Below are 19,394 nucleotides of genomic sequence, written 5' to 3' on the forward strand. Positions count from 1 at the left end.
ACTTTGTAGACATTCGAAATTTTTGATGTTGTTTAGCCATCTTTTTATGACGTCGTCTAGACAATTTTTGTGTCGTTTGGGTACGAGACGCTATTGTCTGATATTGTTATCGGGAATTTATTTAATGATAGAAATAGCGAAAATTATTTAATAATGCGTTGAGAACGCGTCGCGCGAGCTCCAAGAGGAAAGAAGGAAAGCTAATAGTATATGCAATACTGCATATACTTTTTGTATATGCAGTATAGTTTATATTATCAATTTATATATAATATACAATTATATATATATATATATAATTCATATGTAACATATATAGTTATATATTATATGTAATTATATAATATATTATATACATATATATATAAATATTATATATAATTCGTATATAATTTTATATATATGTATATATATGCTTTTATTTATTTCGTCGATCCGCAAAGAACTATGTCGAGCATTAGAGTAAAAGAATATCTCGCGACTGTGCGCTAGGATTTATAATTCTTAAGAACTCCAACGTGTCATTGAACTACACACAACAAAGTGCAATACGAAAGTACAAAGTCTGACCTCCTGTTCTCTCAAATTTTGTAAATCCCCTCCCACGGAGAGGGAGAGAGAAGAAGAAGAAGAAACGAAGAGAAATCGATCGATCGCTCCTCTTTAAGTGTTCTACTCCCTCGCGATTACAAGAATCGCGATGGCATCTAATAAATTAGCGACGATGAGCGCTCCGGCTCTCTTTCGCGGCTCATACGTGATCTTATCCACCGTGATCGTATCTGCACTGCGATAAATTTACCCCGATAATACAGTGGAACTCCATTTTATAAGAGCTCGGCCCGCTCATTCTCGAAGTTTCATCTTCGCCGTGGATATGTAGTTGCGCTGTATTATTTTAAAAAAATAGGGACGATTTTGTACCGAATCGATTTTGTACCTATTTCACAGCCATACATATACACACTTTACACATACACACGCGTACAGACATACATATACAGAATAGTCCTTAAGTAAAGAGATTTTAAAAGACTTTAATGGATAATTCCTCGCATTAATTCAAGATAAAAACTTTATATGTCCGAGAAATGATTTAATTTAAATTTTAAAAGTTACACAGGATGTTGAAATTGAAGGAAAAAAATTGTGTTTTCAAAACCACTCGGTATTATTTTGATGAAACATTGTGTATGTATCAAGGGCATTAAAATAACTCGAGTATTTTTCGAAATTTTTCCTTCAATTTTGATACCTTGTTTGTTTGAAACTAAACTGTTTTAGACGTATGAAGTTTTTGTCTAGAATTAAAATGAGAAATGACTCCTTAAAATCTTTTAGAATACTTAAGGACCACCCTGTATACATATGAACACAATACAAATGATCCTTCGTTAGAATCTCGTGATTTCTGTACGCCTGAAGCATACAAGTAGTATATATAGAAGCATTTCTACGGTCTCATATTAACCCAAGTTAACGTTAATGGTACCTAAGTAGTCGATTCGCAAATTTAATGACTAAATATTCGGCACAATTACGACATAACTGTACATATATATACGAATATTTTCCAGAAAGAGATGAAAAACCAAGTAATACCCGCAATTGTTAAGCATATAAGTCAGAAGAGCTCTGTTATATAGGCAAGAACGAATATACCACCGTCGTTTATATTAATTGAATACAATAAAAGCAAGTTTCGAGCAAGATCTGCATACGTCTCACTCTATCGTTTACCACAATTCTCTCCGTATTACATTTTAGTTCAATGAAAACGAAACTCGGATTTTTCTTATGTATTATTTAGTAGAACAGTGAATATTTTTTGTCATCAAACAAAAAACTTATTTGAAGGAAGATAATTACTGGGTAATTATTATTTTCTATTTATTATATCTTTTATTTCTTTTTATTAAACATTTATATATTCTTTATTTAATTGTTATATTGAAATAAAGAAATGCTTCATATATTAGGTCTGTTTGCGTTACTTGAAATTCTTAAAGATTTTTTATCTTAAAATGAGATAGATATATATTTAGACGTTGAAAAGAAAGAAAGCGAAGAGATGCTGAGTACAAAAAGTGCATGCAACGCGAACAGACCTGCGGCTTTAAAAAGGACGATTTTTATATCAGAATCATCTTTTCTGTAAAATCCTTATTTGTTATTTGTATTATATAATTATTTTATTTCGAATTATATCCTTTAAAGTATTTGTATTTATAAAAATTTTCTCTTTATTTATACCAATCAAGGAAGAAATTAGGCAAGAGCGGGCAAGAGTTGAAGACACGCCAGACTAAAGGCACTAGATATGTAGGTATTCCTATCCGCCATTTTGGTTCTACTTGATTGTCATAGTACGAATAGTACGATTAGTGACAAAGGTAAATGTTAATTAAGAAGAGCCCGCTCACCTCAAATTTTGATAAAAATACACTGAATCGATGCATTTTCGCATAAAAATAAATATTTAACAAAAAAAAGATGCCGCTCTGCTCCGCAAACAAAAATATTAATCCTTAAAGTGGAAGACTATTCGAGTTGGAAAATCAGTTATAACAGTGGTTCACTATGCCTTAAAAACATAAATTCTCTGCTAAAGTAGTGAATTTGTATTTTAAAAGCAGTAAATTTGTGTTTTTAACGCAATGAACCACTGCTGTGACAGATTTTCTAACCCAAATAGTCGTCCACTGTAAGGATTAATATTTCGATTCGTAGGACAGAGTGACACTTTTTTCTTGTCAAATCTTTATTTTTACGCGAAAACGCATCGATTCAGCGTATTTTTATCAAAATTTGGGCTCTTCTTAACATATACCTTTGTCACTAATCGTACTTTCAATCACGTGGAATCAAGATGGCGAATGAGAATACCTACATATCTAGTGCCCTTAGTCAGACATGTGGCTCTCAACAAAGATGCCGTTTCAGTTCCGTTGATAGAATGAAGAGGGCATAGATATACGACGCAAGTGCGAGCATACAAGGTCCTCTCGATGCCGTCCAAAAATCGTCGAAGCTATCAGGAAAACAGAAGTGGCTAGGAGGTTACGAAAGGTGACACGATTCAAATCTCCCGCCCTCTAGGGAATTATAATTCAGAAGAGGTGAAGTGAGCTACGAATTCGAATTTTGAGATTTAAGTTGGAGAACGTGAGGCGCGAAATTTGAATTGGATTTTGGTTCTGCCACCTCTCATAACCTCCTCGCACAACATATTTTCCTGATAACTCCGATTTTTCAAAGCTCCAGACTTCGGAACTGTCACTTCGGAGACACGTGTCAACAATCTCCCTCGCCTAACCTCTTTGTTTTATTATTTGGAAAAGAGAGAGAGAGAGAGAGAGAGAGAGATAAGGTAAATTTACATAAATGGAGATATTTTAAAACATAATTAACAATGAAAAGACATCAAGATAGGTTTTTAGACAGCATTACTGCTGATGTCTCGTTCATTGATTGCATATCTTCCGTTTTATACTATTGCTGTAAGTATGTCTTAATTCGTTTTTATTTGTTATACATCAATAAATTAAGTTATTACATTATTATTATTATTGTAACATATCGTATATCTATCTGTTTACATACTATATAAATCGCTTTTTGGTTCTCCGAGTAAAAATCAAATTGAAGTAATCCAGTCTACCAAAAAATATAAATGACGATGTAACGTCTGCTCGATCTGCTATAAATTTTCTCGACAGAAGGATGTAAACGCAGAATTTATGTGGTGGCTGGAATTCTATCAGAAATACAACAAATCGTGTCGACGAAGTGAAGAAAATGAAGCAGCATGATTATATTAACGGATTGAACAAAAATATAGTGGTATGCGCGTTGACAGATGCTGTCATGTACATGTTTACAAACTTCTGGGAGTTGATTATGTATTTTAAAATGAAGTAAAAATGATAAAAGTAAACAAATTTTTATAATTTCATCGATCAATACTTAATGAATTTGCTCGCTTTTGTAATTTTCACTCTGTTTCGAGATATATAATTAGCCCCTTGTTCGTAAACTAACAAAGTAAGTAAACTTTAAAGAGAGAATATTCACTTTTTATTCCAATTTTATTTGTATCTGTGTTGACAGTTCGTTTACTGGACCCAACAATAATTAATGTCTGTATTTTCGTATCAAAATATATGCAAATTAATTGTATCAGAGATAGAACAAAAGGAAAGTAAGAAAAAAGTAAAAGAAAAACTTATCGTAGTCATTCAGAAAAATATAAAGATAAGATATTTTTTTCTATAAAACAAATTATTTCCTTATTATCAGCTTATTTTTATTTTTACTAATTACATATTAATTATTATTTTCTTGTATGTATTCGCCTTTATTTTATTAATAAGGACATGTATTATATTTTTAGTATTGCGACATCTTCAACTCGTTTATTTGATGCAAGTCTTCTCAGAAAGCACGTTCAGCATCGCAGTGATCTCGTCCGAATCATGAAAATTTAACGGGAACCACGTAGCGCTCTCTACCTTCTGTGTCCAAGATTAATTCACAATCGCGACCACGAAGTCCTGGGCCCCCGAGGATCCGTGAGAACCCGACGGTGGACGAGAGGGAACGCAGAGAACGCATCCGCTCGTCGTTGCGGGAGGTGTGTCTCGGTTCCATCGCGATCGCGCGGCGGCCAGATTTCAACCTGAGACATTCTCTCTCCTCGGCACCGCATCCTTCCGCATCTCCCGTCCTCTTGGTGTAACATATACATATATATATATATATATATATACAGCCGCGGCGAGAGATCGCTCGTGCATTCCACAGGAGGCGGGTGGTCGCCGCGTTGGAGATGTGAAAGATTCCGGGCGAACTCCGCGAACGAACCGCAGAATGGCTTTCCTGTGCCCTGTACGCATACGTCGCGGAAAGAAGAAGAAATGTAAGTAAACGGCACGAGCCTGTATAGAAAAAGTGCAAGAGAGAGGAAACGAGACGGAGAGAGAGAGAGAGAGATATGTGAAGATCGAGAGGGCACGGCAAGTTTGGTCTGCAAGGGCCAGTTGTCACATTCGGCCCGATCACCTGTTGCTCGGGACCGGTTATGCAGCTTCCACCCCGTAGCCTCTGCGAAATGAGCCGGGCCGAGTTCATGCATCGATTACGCACGACTTTCGATTTTTCTCTCCGTTGGAAAATGCAAAATCATCTTCTCGTATAAACGTCACGTTTTAAAGTGGATTATTTAATTGTTACTGTCGCTTTTTCGAAGTGTGTCTTGTAGAAGCAACGTTTATCGTAAAATGATTTTTGTATTGTATCTTGTAAGCATACGTCAAAATGATTCTTCTTGTAATTTTGGGAATTCCTCTTTCTTTCAGAAATAATTTTGTTATTATTAAAAAATATGTATATACGTATATATTTATATATTGTATGAAATTGTAAAATTCTTAAAAATATTGATTTTATTTTTTTTGTAATTCTATGTAAATTCATTCACATTTATGATGAATTTTCAATTCCAAATAGCCGGAACACACAACTTTAATTTGGAGAAAGACTGTGGGACAGGTGGCAGTGGGCTTGGCCTGGGTACCAGAGTGCCATTACCCCCAGGTCGGATAACTGGAAGCGCTAGTATTGAAACCCTTGTAAGAGTTGGTATTGAAAAAGAGAATGGACTTTCTCCGGACAGTAAAATGGTTATTGTGCATGACTTTACTCCCTGCGTGGACGATGAGCTTCAAGTCAAAAGAGGCCAGGTTAGCGACTGATTACATTGTTCTTCGACAGATCTATGTATTACAAGCGGCATGCTATTTATATTTCATATACAGCAATTTCTAATACATATAATCTGCATGTCTACTCTCTTTTTATCTCAATTTCATTTTAATTTGTCAAGTTCTCATTGTTTTTATTTGAATCTTTTTTATTTCCTATTTTGCTTGCAAAAAATTATACAAAACAAACATTACGAAATTATATATTCATTAAAAAAAAGATAACACTAATATAGGAATCTTTATGTTTCAGGTAGTAAATGTGCTTTACAGAGAAAACGATTGGGTATACGTAATAGCAGCGGACACGCGTATGGAAGGCTTTGTGCCACACTCGTATTGCGCACCATACACGTCGCAGCTGGCGGAATTGACGTTGGCCAATCTGAACAACGTGAAGAAGAAGTTGCCGCGGTCCAATGAGAATGACTGCGATCTTCTTAGTGCGGGCCGCCTGCAGGAGACACAACAGACTGATACCGGATCGGCCTCGGATTGTGAGAGCTACGCACGAAATAACATTACCACCGCGGATGTTAACGTCAATCGCTCCAACATCACGCAGTCCCAGAATTCTATACAGACCATATCGTCTCAACCGGACGTACACCCCTTTTTCAAGGTACCAATTGATTAGCCGAGAATGCCATAAAAATACTTAATTCCTAATTCAATATGTTTCTGAGTCTTCACTTAACACTCCAGAGCTGATGGGTTTATTGGATCTACTCAATTATAAATCTCTCAAAAATGTCAAAGAATTCAATTTTCTTTATATTACATCTGCAAACTATTCTCTTATTAAAATATACTTAGTATTTATTCTTTTTTGTGTTATTTTTAGTCCTTAAAATTAATTAGTTCTCTTTAATTAATAAATTAAACTAACACCAATTAATTTCAAGGAATACAAATTTCTAAGAACAAAGGACATAACACTATATTGTAAACACTGTATAAATTAAATAGTTCACAGACTCAGCATCAGTAACTGTGTTACAGATTTTGGCTTCAATTTCGGAGTTAAAATTTAATTAGGATCTTTCCGATATTAAAAATTTTTAATTGGATGAATACAGTATTCTGGCAATTATGAATTAGGTACTTTGTTATGACATTCATTAATCTCGTTTGACTCATCAGCGAGAAATTCTACCGTGCGACCCGCAGGATCCATCAGCCGGAAGATACATTGTCCTTTACACCTTCGTGGCACGGGACGAAAACGATGTTAGTGTCGAGAGAGGCGAATTCGTGACTGTGTTGAATCGCGACGATCCGGATTGGTTTTGGGTGCTCCGACATTGCGATGGCAATGAGGGTTTTGTACCGTCCGGTTTCGTTTATCCTGGTCACGTTCTTCATTCTTATGCGACAGCCACTACGACGGCCACCACTGCCTCTACAAATACAGCGTCCACAGACGCTCATAGTCCAGGTCTTTATTGAACCATTACGTCATCCACCGTTAAATCATCTCTGGAAAAGTTTTCTAGAATTTATATGTCAATGATAGGAATTCAATGGAGTTTTGTAACTTTTAATAGCTAGGATTACATTTGTTATCAACTTTCCATAATTATCGATTTAACAGTGTTCATCTTGCAGGTAAAGGTACGGGAGGTGAATCGTTACAGCAAAAGGGAGTGCGAGATTTCCGGGATGAAACGACCGGTACGGAGTTAGTGGTGCTTTACGATTACAAGGCACAGGCGCCGGACGATCTATCGGTGAAACGAGCCGATTGGATATACGCGGATCTGGGAAATCAAACGGTGGACGGTTGGCTCTGGGCCTACGCGCCCAAGACCCGCAAGTACGGTTTCATTCCTAAAGCGTACGCGCGGCCCCCTGCCATGACTAGCTTATGATTCGAACTGTTAGGGAAGGAAAAAACTCGCTTGAGACTTTTTTAAATAAGTCCGCAATACTGTCTTTTGTATCGTCTTTTTATATATTGTATGTCGTGCAAGGTATGTGCAAAGAGCGAGATAATATTTTATTTAAATATATACGTCAGATTATTAGCCCGGATGATGCAAATGGAAAAATGAATTTAGCTGATTAGGTTAAAAAATGAATGATATTTTTAAGAAATAAACGAGAGATTATTGCGCGATACAAGACGCAATTTCTTCAGATCTTTCATTCACTTCGCCCAGTTTTCCTGTATAATCCCAATTTATATTAGATGGGCTTACATTTTTAAAATAGTTATTTCAGAAACAGAAACGTATGTATGTTAACAGAACACATGTTTAATGTACAATAACGTTTACATTGAGACTGGTACAGCCAGAGGTGATATGGCTGATTAATCCTTCGTGGAGAACTATACAATCACCAGCCAAGAAAACATCACGTGGACATTGGGCAACTCTCAGGGACGTCACAGGGCCTGTGTACGTGAGCGAACGAAATCCCCCGTTCTCGATGCTATCGACAGCCTATTAAACCATTCAAGTGTCATTATCTATCTTTAAGCACTGATACGTTTTCATCTTATACGCACGAATCAATATGGCGAATACCTGGATGCTACACCGAAGTCTGTCAGTCGTATCGCCGACGTCTAATCCTGCCACCCAGGCAATGATCATGTCCTTCTCACACTGGCCTTCTCCGCCGGCGTGCATCTCCTCACGACAGGTGTAATTGTGGCTGCTGTGCAGACGTGCTGCCAACACCGGCAGAGGCAATCGATTCCGATACTTAGGATTTATTTGAATGCTACCGAACAGCCTTGCTGAGGAATCTCTTATTGTTACAGAAATTTCTGCGATTAGTGGTTAAGTTAGACACATTTATAACATTAATTCCGAACATTGTACGGTTTTATCTAAGAAATTTTTCTCTCTCAATTTTAAATCAATCGTAAATAAAATTCTTATTCGATGTTTCTTTATTAAAAGAAATCACTTGTTTTAGGAAATAAGAAATAAGGGATTAGGAATATATATCGAATGCACCACCTTTATGCAATGTTTAAGTGACGGTAATCAATGGTAATATACTAACGAGAGTTTTCCGGACACCAGTAAGAGAGCTAGACATCGACTGGAGTTGCAGGAGAGAGCTCCGTAACTGACGATGAGTGTGCTCTCGGCGCCGGGTTCGACACTGAGGATGGGCACTTCGGGATGATCGAAAAGAAAATGATGAGTGAGTGCCGAGAATGCGACGTTCACCGAGCAATCTAGACGTGGGCAATGTATGGGTCTGCGGGAGCAGTCGACCAAAGAGGGACTTTTGACCTTAATCTCAGAGGGATATCGATCCACCGCGCCATTTCTCCTTGTCGTCGTTGTCATTAGATTGCAATAGCCATGCTGCTGTTGATACTGTTTCCTGCAACTTTCCACTTGTTCCTCTCGCCGCAAATTGCCTCGATCGCGATCAGCGACGTATGAGATGGTATCTGATTCGTAATCTAACGTTTCTTTATTCCCTTCACCGAATACCGCCTTATTGAAGTTGCAAGTCCACTGATTGCGATGCGGATCGTACGTTCTCGGACGTATATTGCGATCGCTGTCTCTGCCTTGGAAGAAACTCGTGTGCGATCTTCGAGGCTGAGGATGCTCCGCAACTAAAGGATATGTCTTTCATTTCATACGATATTTAATTTTTATCGAAAGCGTGACGATAATTAATCGCACATGTCAACTGATTAATTATCGTTACTTGAGTCATTATTTATTAGGGATTTATAAGTGCTTAGATTTTCTACAAATTTTTTTGGAACATTGATTTTTTTCGCCTCAGAAGAAATAAATATTGCAAGGCTATCTAATTAGAGATAAGAGCTATCTAATTAAATATAAGAGTTACTTTAATTTGTAACTAGAATATATGGGTTCTGGTAACTGTGAAACATTTTCCTAAATTTTAAATAGTATGATTTGGAATAATTTTATATTTCACAATTCTATTTTTTCAGTTTTGTTTTACTCATGTGGACTAATTGTCATACTATATTTGCAAAGAGTTCAAGTATTGCAATTTTTTGTATAGTTGAAAATTTTAAAACTTCTAGAAATAATAACAAAAAAACTTAGTGTCTCATATGTTTCTTTAGCATCACAAAAATATATCGTGTTACGAGTTAAAGAGATTATTATTACATATGTTGAATGTGTAATATGTGTTGTACAAAAAAATTTTCCGAAAATCTCAAACTCTTTTTTTAGATCCTTATATATATTAGTAGTTATGATGAATATTTTATTGACCTGATCGGATTGAAAAATTTTGTACACAACGTCGACATAACAAGTAGCCCTCGGAACAGTGTGGATTCTGTTCGGAGTTGGCGACGGTTCCACCGAGATTCGCATCGTTGATGATAACGTGACAAATCGCGCACTGTTCAATCTGCGCAGTTTCCTGCTCATTTTCATTCGCCTCTTCTTGGTTTGTATCTACTTTCTGAATTTTTGCATCTTCTTCCTCGCTCCGATCTTCGTCAATTTCCCGTTCTTCTTCTTCTGTCTCGTCCTCCGTAGCCTCGCTAGAGAATTCCTTCCTTTTTTGCATTCTGTTTTCGTTATCTGAATGCTTTTGAACGAGATGGTGATAATTTAATCCCTACAATGCGAGTTATGGAGACAAATAAATAGATATATTTCTCTTTATTTAAATGACAAGTCCAGCGTTAATTTAGCAAAATTGCGGAGAATATTCGGGCAAATCAAATCATTATAATTTCAAAAAAATTTAGTGTATTGGTTTATCGCAAATGAATTTACAGCAAAATAATTATTAATATTCTAACTGTATATTTACCATACAATTATCGGTAAATAATATTTATAGTAATTAAATTTCGCAAAGAATAGACGGTCTTTTTACAAAATTTACTCCTGTTAAAGGAACTATGCTCGTGATTATGATTGATGAGAAAAAAATATACCAGATTGCGTTTACGAAAGTTATGTAAAAAAATTAAGGATGTATAATCTTTTTTATCGAGTAAATTTTGTGATAAGCGAGTGCGATTTGCGCTCGCTTTGTTGTCCGCAGTCTCGTGCATACAGATATCACATGCCTTGCGATGATTATTTGTCACACGGCCGTCGGCTTTGGCGGCTTTATAATCGACCCTCTCGTTGTCCATTTCTTCTCAAAGCTTCGTCGACAGTTCTTATCACCGTATTGATAACCTTTCGTCGATGACGTGTGTCTCCGTAATCGGCCGATTTTCGCCACGAGCGCCTAACATAACATGCGAGATTGCAATTTCCGGTGTCTGAAACTCAACTTGCATATGTCATGCAAAACATATTTATGAATGCACTTTTTTTTATCTTTAATAAAATTATTGATAATTTCATGTTTAATGATGTACATATCATCATCACATTTCTCTTGGCGACTTCGTTATTTTTTACGTTACATATCTCTGTAACTGAACGTTTTGCTTAAAATTTATCAATTGAGACTAATTGAAAAAATATAACTATACTCACACAAGACTAATTCATCGTAAATATTACCTTTGCTCGCTATTTTATTTTTAGATAACTTATCTACTTGAGTTTGCTAATTGACTAAAATTAAGCAAGCAATTTATCATTAAGCATTGCATGTGTCATTATTGCATTAAACATACTGATTATACACCTTCCACAAGAAATGACAGACTGCTTATCGACGAGCTTACCCAGATCCAAAGAACTAATTTTCTCTCCTTAGCAATTATATTTCTACGGAATTTAAAGAAGAAATATTGTAGAGCAAGACGAATCTTTTGAATTTCCGAAGTGATTCGTGACACAATAAATTATTTGACAACCGATTGAACTTCAATTGACAAGCGTTCTCGATTCGCTGTAATTTAGTCTAAGAGAATTTACACTCGTTAGAGCCAGAAAATGCTCGATACGCCACGGTATTTAGATTAGATGTATAAGGCCATCTTGACGTCTCTCGGAACAAAGAAGAAACAGGTCGCAACGATATCAGCGTAATATCGTTGCAAGAAAATTCGACACCCGATTCATCGTGCTTTCCTCTCGCAGGTCTTAAAATCGTTCCAAACTTAATTTATATAGCAGTCTGTTTTTACATTGGCAAAACGATACACGATATAAAGCCATTGACCTTTAGCTCGTTATACAATCGATGCGCTCTGTCTCGATATCTATCTGTTTGTGCGGAATATGTCCAATATATAGATATTTGTTATCTATGATACTGCTATACTCTGAATTTATGAATTAAAAGCAAGCCGGTAATCGTTGAAGCTTTTACATTACGCTAATAGAAAAGCGTATCTCGCAAAATAAAGTTAATTTTTTTATACTAAATACGACAATAATCACTGGTCGCGTAAATAAGATAGATATAAATGCTTGTTAAGAAACACGTGTTTTATTAAAAAAGCACATATTAAAAGATTAGAAAATAGTAAACGATACGATGCGTACATCGCCTGGTCGGTTTTTAATAGCAGGTATATGCCTAATTGGAACTGCATGAGCGCAGATTTATATTTAATTAATCGTGCCGATACCTCAATGATGACATTCTTAGATCGCAATGTTGTGATTACGTTTTAATTACAAATAAACTATTAATATCTAACTAATTCGCGACGATTTATATAATACATATCGTTAATTAACGTTGCAGCATATATTTAATAACCAGCTGCTGAATAATCTGCAGCAAAAACTACAGAAGTGTCTTTTGTAACGCCTCGAAAACGATTGTTGTTAAAGCTACATTGCTTCCGTAGCAACATTTCATTTCCGAGTTTTTTTTTTTTTGTGAACGACGTTAACAAATCTCTACACACGTGTTAAACGCAGAAATCATTTATCCTAAGCGATTTATTTTATCGCATTCTTGTACTTATTTTTTAACATCGTCCGTTTTTATCTCCGGACAATCGTTGACCAGCTTATGTCTCACGTTCGCTAATCTTTCCGCGCTGATCGTCTGTATATTACTCAGATGAGAATTTTCCAGGAGCGTCTTCAAGTTTTGTTTACCGCTCAAATTGATCATGCTGTTACTCTTGCCTCTAAACGCCGATAACGCAGACGTTTGTCTGAAGAGCGATAATAACGGTAACTCTTTAATACTGGTGGTTTTGTTCGCAAACCTCTTGGAAATTAAACCTTTGTCGAGCTGGTCCGCACTCCCAGTATCCAAGGATCTGGCAGACGACAATAATAAATTCTTTAGTTTTATCGGACTGGAATTGGCACTGCTTGGCGCACTTTTTTGCAAATTAGAGCTAGATCGTGACTGCAACAATGCGACATCACTATGCGAGCTCTTCGAATGCTGGCTGACAACGGGAGCCGCTGCGACGTGATGTCTCGGTAAACTAGATTCCTTAGGCAGGAACTCGATATTAGAAACTTGCGCGACATGTAAATTCGTAAGTTGTATGTGGCTCTTATTGACTAAAGTATCGTTTGTATTATTACAGCTATCTCTTTCAGATTCTTTATTCATAACATTGGCATTATAAGGGATATTAATCTCCCAGCTGCTCTGAGTTTTTCTATCCTTAATATTGAATTGAGAGATTTTGTTTGGCACGTATTTCGATATATTTGCGCTTCCCGCTGAACCGGTGATCTCGAAATTAGACGTACCTCTATTTACTGGACTATTGTTCAACGATTTTGAAGTATTGCTATTCGCCAACGTTGATGTACCGCGTAACGCTGTCGTTGAATCGATTGTCGAGCATGATTTTAGCAAGTGCGGTCTATCACTAAATCTGCCCCTTTCGATAGTCCCCGGACTTTCAATTAATCTTGTAAATTGATTTGAAGTACGCGTAGACAGTTCAGATAAGGGATTGTAGCACGTCCCGTTCACGGTGACTTCAACTGTATCCTGCAGTTCGGAAGAACTTTGTGAGTCGCGCTCCTTAATGCGCAACGAATTCTCGATCGACAAACGATTTAATTTTTCCATACTGGTTTGCAATTCGAGCTCCCATTGCGTGAATTTGCTCTCACTACCGTCAACGGATCTTTTGTCAAGATGTTCCATGTCGTTCTTCGTTAAACAAGGTTTCTGTAAATTATAGATAAATGATAGACATCGACATTTAAATGCTTCATACAAGATTTATCATTACATATATTACTGACCTCGATATCATGTAGTTTTTCGTTGTTCTCGTTTTTGTTATATCTAATGGGAGATATTTTACGACTGCCAGAATCGTTGAACTCGCTCTTATACTTTTGGTGCGTGTCTGAACTAATGAGCTCGGCACCGACGCCAGGTTCTCGCGGTCCATTAGCCACAATATCTAGAATATAAATGTAATGTTTATAAAAAAAGAAATAGTTGTTTTATATATCGTTAAAATATATTTCTCCTTACCATAATCTCTTCGTTGCTGATGAATCTGATTACTAATTTCTTCCAACGTTCGGAGACTTGTTGCGTAATTACGTTTGGCTTCCTTAACAGCTTGTTGCAGGAACTCCACTCTCTCCTTCTGCGTAGCCAACATCTGGTCGCACTGGGTCTTCATCTCAAAGTACGGCCTCGCTTTTACTATTGCATGTCGATGCTTTTCCTCTAATTGCAGTAGCTTCTTCTCGGCATCGTGGAACAACATCGCCTTTCTGTGATGTTCTCGACCACACTCCGCTTTTTGATTCTCCGCGTCCATGACCTTCAACAAAAAGTATCAATTTATATTGTTTGTTATATTAAATTTTTGTTATATTAAATTGTCATATTAAATTTATGTTAAATTTTTTTATTAGAAATCAATTATTGAATTAATTAACATGGGGCAGACAGGAATAGATAAATTACACGGTGGATACAAATTTTGCAGACAAAACACTATAAGAAAATCCTGTTAGTACTACGTGAGGGGAGATGGAATGTCAAAGGGTTTGCCAAGATTAATTCGATTTTTTTATTTATGAAGCTTCAAAGTTGAGTACAAAATGAATGAAAAATTGACTTATTTTTGTCTACATTATCGAATTTTTTGAAAAAACTATTATCTTGATTACATCACCGAAACGCGCATTTAGAAATATAAATAATTCTAAAAATTATTAGTTGCTATAGGATCTTCGATTTTATCATCTTTGTCACATATTTTATGACTATATCTGCAAATATCGCTTAGCAATGCATCTAATTTTTTTCTTTTATAGCAAGCTTCCATTGGTATAGGTACTTGATGAAAGCACTTGCGCCATGTTTATCCCATTCTGATGCATGTTCTTTATCAAAGTAATCAAGATGGTGATGAAGGGAGTGTATTTTTAGATTCATATAAACACCTATTCTCTCGAATGCTCTCAATATACCAGCTATGAAAGCTTGATAATTTGCTGACCGATTCTAGAAAGTTATCGATTATTTGCTTTCATAGCATTATTGTAAAAAATTGCCTTAAAATTCAGACAAAATCTAAAGTTTTATTAGTCACATTGTCTAACTTTTAGCCATAGTTGTATCAATTTCTAGCTACATTTCTCCGAATTTCTAGCTGCAATGTAGTTGTCTGAATATTTCTGATCTCAATGCTTGAATATTCAGACATTGTCTGAACATTTTGATACTAAAATTAGAAATATTCATAGACAGTTAGAAAAACTCCAGACAGTTAGAACAACTAGTTAGAAATTCAGATAATGTAACTATATATAAGAAAACTTCAGCTTTTGCCTGAATTTTAAGCAATTTTTTTACAGTGATCCCAAGATTGCATTCAAGAGAATAGGTATTCGTATGAACCTAAAAATACACTTTCTACACTATCACTTGATTATTTTGAAAAGCAACTTGCATCAGAATCGGACGAACACTCCTTTCATTACCATCTTGATTACTTTGATAAAGAACATGCATCAGAATGGGATAAACATGGCATGAGTGCTTTCATGAAGTACCCATGCCAATGAAAGTTTGCTATAAAAGAAAAAAATTAGATGCATTGCTAAGCGATATTTGCAGGTAGTCATAAAATATGTGACAAAGATGATAAAATCGAAGATCCTACAGCAACTAATGATTTTTAGAATTATTTCTAAATGCGTGCTTCGGTGATGTAATCAAGATAATAGTTTTCTCAAAAAATTTGATAATGTAGACAAGAATAAAAGTCAATTTTTCATTCATTTTGTACTCAACTTTGAAGCTTCATAAATAAAAAATCGAACTAATCTTGGCAAACCCTTTGACATTCCATCTCTCCTCACCTAATACTAACAGAATTTTCTTACAATGCTTTGTCCGCAACAAGTTTTTTCAAAATTATTCCACAGTGTTATAATATCAGAATATTTTCAATGGTTCCAAATGTTTCGCAATACTTCGAAAGGAAATTACACGGTCATTGTGCTATACGTTTTACATTTATACTTACTTTAATAGTTGCATGATTGAGCATATCCTGCCATGCCTGGTCAAAATTCCACTCATGCTGATGAGACATGAATCGCGCTTCGGCCAGAGCCACTGTTTCCTTTGCTGCTGCGTGAATTTCGCTGGCTCTTTGAAACAGCTGCGCTTGTTGTTGACACTGCACCTGTAAAGTCGTAAGAGGAAATGTCATTGATTCACTTGCGTAACACTTCAGCTAATTGTCATTTAATGCGCTTAATGCAAAACAACTAGCTTTTATAATTTGCAATATGACAAATTATTTTAAACATGAGATATTATATTCAGACAACAAAGTGATTAGAAAGTTCTTGCCATTATATATACAAATGTATAAAAATTGATTAATGACTGCACTAAAGTAAATGATAATACAGGTAAATATTATCTTATATTTATCATTATAATTTTTAGAATATACTGAGTTTATAAAACTTTATTTTAATTTCAAATGCAATCCATGTTAAACTAGCACGAGTGGAATTTCAACTGGGCATAGCAGGATATGCTCATTCATGCTATTATTAAAGCAAGCATCAGAGTAGAACGCACAACAAGCGTAACATGCTATATATTCAATAACAATTGACTTTGAGAACATTATGAAGCATTTGAGGCCATTAAAAAAACATTTATTAAATTTGCCAAATATTACCTGAATTTTCTAACATTTTATATAAACTCAGTATTATATAAACTACAGAAATCTTTTTTTTGTAGCTGAACTAGTATACACTTTCCATAGTTAAAGTAAAATATATGTTCGAAATTTGGCTAGAAAGAAAAAGAAAATTCTAGTACAGGAATAAAAAATAAACCTGAGCTTGATGAGCCAACTCCAGTGCTTCGTAATAACATCTTGCCTTCTCGATACAGCTAGTACCCAGTTTATCCGTAATTTCTTTCAGCCTCCTTGTTGTATCCGAAAGAAGTTGTCCAAAAGCAGTGTGAGCTTCCTAAAAATCAATTAAGATCAAATGAATATTGCAAATATTACATAGAGCCGGTTGTTTCACCTTTTGATAAATTTTACCTGTTAAGTAAATTTGGCAATCTGCGTATGTGATTGGTTAATCTTGTTACTTACCCAACAGATAAAATTTACCAAAAGGTGAAACAACCGAGCCACAATGTTAATTTTCAACTCATAAAACAAAATACTATTCCTTACATCCAATTCAGTCTCCAATTTATTAATATTATCTGCTGCATTATTCAAGTTCTCCAGCTCAATCTGGAAGACAAAAATTTATCCTATAAAAACACTATATTATACATAATTTATATAAATTAAAATATCAAAAAAGATCATGTCAATATGAATTCTTCTGAATTTTTTCAATTAAAATTTAAATTATGTTTTATGTCATAAGTTTTAGAGTTGAAGATCGCTATTTAATTACTATGATTATTTATTTGTTAATTGCAATATTCCAACATTCCATGAAAAGGAGGATATTATTTCAGATTAAATTATTATCCAAATTAGAAAATAAATTATTTTACTATAGAAAAGAGAAAATACTTTTCCTTATTAATTTCTCTTTTCAGATGCAATACTACAAGAAAAATGAAACAAAGCAAGAGATGTCTCGAGATAGTATCCCCCCCTTCCCAATTGTCTCACATCTACTTAAAATTTAAATTATACATTGTATGCTTTTAGTTTCAGAGAGTTAAAGATCGTTACTTAATTACTGTCATTTTTATTTGAATCATAACATATTAGTATGTGAAAAGAAAAAATAGAGACTAATAGAGAGGTATCACACTTTACATCTAAATTTAGTTATTTCATTACAGAACATTACAGAAATTAATTTCATTACATTATTTCATAGAGAAAAGAATACTTTCACTCATTTATGCTTACGTCATTTAATTCTTTTTTCAGATATAATAGCACCAAAATAGAAAAGAATATTACTTTATACTGTGCATATACCTAAATTTAGTTATTTTGTTATGAAAAAAAAAATATTTTTACTCATTTGTGTTCACATCACTTATTTTTCTTTTGAAATATAATGCCATCAAAATATGGAAAAAAGAAAAGGAAGATATTACTTCAAGTGTATATTTAAATTTATTTATTTCATTATAAGATATCTGTTCTTTTTAACTGAACCTTTATATAATTTACCTTTTCACTCTCTCTCCAATCAAAAGAAAAAGAAAAATGAATCATTCAAGAAGTTCAATTAAAAAAAACAGAACTAAAGAGAATACTTTTATTCTTTTATGTCTACATCATTTATTTCTCTTTTGAGATACAATACCACCAAAAATAAAACCAAGGAGGAACAGGTCTCGATGGAGAATATAGAATCCTTTCTTAATTGAATCCTTTTTCGCAGAAGGAACAACTTCGTTCATCAGCGATCGAGCTATCCTTAATCTCGCACATCTCATGTCCATCCGCACGAAGGAAGGAAAGTGAAAGCAAAGTGGGACAATGTACCAGGCAGTGTTAGGCACTGCGACCGCGACGAACAGACATAACCTAAAATGCCACGGGCGTGGACCGCGCAGAAACAGAACCAGACAGAACCGAGCGAATCGAAATCTCTCGCGAGAGACCTCACCTGGATACGCGGGTCCAGCGCAGCCTCGGCGTCCTCCGCGACGTCCATCCTGCGGCTAGCGCGGGCGGCATTTAATACTGGTGCGACGTCGGGGACGTGTCAACTCATGATCGCCCAGCCGCGAAATCCAACGTCGGAGGCCTTCTCCGCTTTTCCTCTCCCTTCTTGACGTGATTCTTCTCAGGCGCTGCGACGCGGATGTTTACATCTCGCGACACCCTCGCGAGCTACTGCGTACAGTACGTAATTACGAGCGCATAACGCACTTCCACGACTCCCACAAGACTTGACGCCGATGAGGATCTTTTAGGAGTGGACGGAACCGATTGGAGCCCGACGAAGACGTGAAGAGAACGGGGTAACGGGCGAGAACGAATTTGGCGGCATTGACGCGTCTGAACACTCTGAACGTAGTTACGTTACATAGCGGCGGAGATAAATGGAGATAAGCGTCACGAATCGCTGTCATCACTGGCTGCGTTCAGCAGACTCAACAGTTTTGCAACCGTTTTATGATTGTCTGCTGAGATAGGACCATTCTTCTAGATCTAAAAGTATGATCCAATTAGCGCGAAGGAAACTTCCAACAGTTGCAAAACAAACGTTCTGCTGAACGCAGCCACTGACGTGTCTTATTGGCTGCGTTCAGCAGACTCAACAG

At 35.7% G+C, this 19,394-nt stretch overlaps 3 protein-coding genes across 11 annotated transcripts; 1 reads left to right on the forward strand and 2 right to left on the reverse strand.

Moving 5' to 3' along the window:
- Positions 1-4,774: 4,774 nt before the first annotated feature.
- Positions 4,775-7,949, forward strand: LOC108728662 (Dachs ligand with SH3s). 2 transcript variants are annotated; one of them, XM_018457380.1, is made up of 5 exons: positions 4,775-4,918; positions 5,509-5,741; positions 6,016-6,384; positions 6,906-7,200; positions 7,371-7,949. In XM_018457380.1, the coding sequence occupies exons 1-5, from the start codon at positions 4,870-4,872 to the stop codon at positions 7,631-7,633; spliced, it is 1,209 nt and encodes a 402-aa protein (XP_018312882.1). In that variant the 5' UTR covers positions 4,775-4,869; the 3' UTR covers positions 7,634-7,949. The 2 variants fall into 2 exon arrangements, with proteins under 2 accessions (XP_018312882.1, XP_018312883.1); XM_018457381.1 differs by having other exon boundaries at positions 6,933-7,200.
- Positions 7,950-8,004: 55 nt separating this feature from the next.
- LOC108728661 (uncharacterized) lies at positions 8,005-12,071 on the reverse strand. Of its 8 annotated transcripts, none has more exons than XM_018457376.1 (6): positions 11,618-12,071; positions 10,810-11,010; positions 9,995-10,349; positions 8,781-9,351; positions 8,294-8,519; positions 8,005-8,209 (listed from the first exon to the last, which is right to left on the reverse strand). In XM_018457376.1, exons 2-6 carry the CDS (start codon positions 10,876-10,878, stop codon positions 8,021-8,023), a joined length of 1,410 nt encoding a protein of 469 aa, XP_018312878.1. In that variant the 5' UTR covers positions 10,879-11,010; positions 11,618-12,071; the 3' UTR covers positions 8,005-8,020. The 8 variants fall into 8 exon arrangements, with proteins under 8 accessions (XP_018312878.1, XP_018312880.1, XP_018312876.1 ...); XM_018457378.1 differs by lacking the exon at positions 11,618-12,071 and adding an exon at positions 11,425-11,611 and having other exon boundaries at positions 10,810-10,976; XM_018457374.1 differs by lacking the exon at positions 11,618-12,071 and adding an exon at positions 11,425-11,611.
- A 47-nt stretch (positions 12,072-12,118) lies between these two features.
- Positions 12,119-19,202, reverse strand: LOC108728467 (SH3 domain-binding protein 5 homolog). Its single transcript, XM_018457023.1, has 7 exons — positions 18,734-19,202; positions 17,320-17,382; positions 16,967-17,104; positions 16,132-16,293; positions 14,118-14,415; positions 13,880-14,043; positions 12,119-13,802 (listed from the first exon to the last, which is right to left on the reverse strand). The coding sequence occupies exons 1-7, from the start codon at positions 18,779-18,781 to the stop codon at positions 12,618-12,620; spliced, it is 2,058 nt and encodes a 685-aa protein (XP_018312525.1). The 5' UTR covers positions 18,782-19,202; the 3' UTR covers positions 12,119-12,617.
- Positions 19,203-19,394: the final 192 nt, after the last annotated feature.

Source organism: Mycetomoellerius zeteki, unplaced genomic scaffold, assembly GCF_001594055.1.
Source record: "Mycetomoellerius zeteki isolate Tzet28-1 unplaced genomic scaffold, Tzet1.0 scaffold62, whole genome shotgun sequence".
NCBI lineage: Eukaryota > Metazoa > Arthropoda > Insecta > Hymenoptera > Formicidae > Mycetomoellerius > Mycetomoellerius zeteki.

What these genes read in the sequence shown, in the direction of transcription:
- LOC108728662 (XM_018457380.1), top strand. Translation starts at nt 4,870, where the DNA reads ATGGCTTTCCTGTGCCCTGTACGCATACGTCGCGGAAAGAAGAAGAAA. An exon ending in TTCAAGTCAAAAGAGGCCAG is followed by an intron (nt 5,742 to 6,015) that starts GTTAGCGACTGA and finishes TTTATGTTTCAG; the next exon opens with GTAGTAAATGTGCTTTACAG. An exon ending in CACAGACGCTCATAGTCCAG is followed by an intron (nt 7,201 to 7,370) that starts GTCTTTATTGAA and finishes TTCATCTTGCAG; the next exon opens with GTAAAGGTACGGGAGGTGAA.
- LOC108728661 (XM_018457376.1), bottom strand. Translation starts at nt 10,878, where the DNA reads ATGGACAACGAGAGGGTCGATTATAAAGCCGCCAAAGCCGACGGCCGT. An exon ending in AAATTTTTCAATCCGATCAG is followed by an intron (nt 9,352 to 9,994) that starts GTCAATAAAATA and finishes CATATCCTTTAG; the next exon opens with TTGCGGAGCATCCTCAGCCT. An exon ending in GACTTCGGTGTAGCATCCAG is followed by an intron (nt 8,210 to 8,293) that starts GTATTCGCCATA and finishes ATGGTTTAATAG; the next exon opens with GCTGTCGATAGCATCGAGAA.
- LOC108728467 (XM_018457023.1), bottom strand. Translation starts at nt 18,781, where the DNA reads ATGGACGTCGCGGAGGACGCCGAGGCTGCGCTGGACCCGCGTATCCAG. An exon ending in AGTTGGCTCATCAAGCTCAG is followed by an intron (nt 16,294 to 16,966) that starts GTTTATTTTTTA and finishes ACGACTTTACAG; the next exon opens with GTGCAGTGTCAACAACAAGC. An exon ending in TCAGCAACGAAGAGATTATG is followed by an intron (nt 14,044 to 14,117) that starts GTAAGGAGAAAT and finishes TTTATATTCTAG; the next exon opens with ATATTGTGGCTAATGGACCG.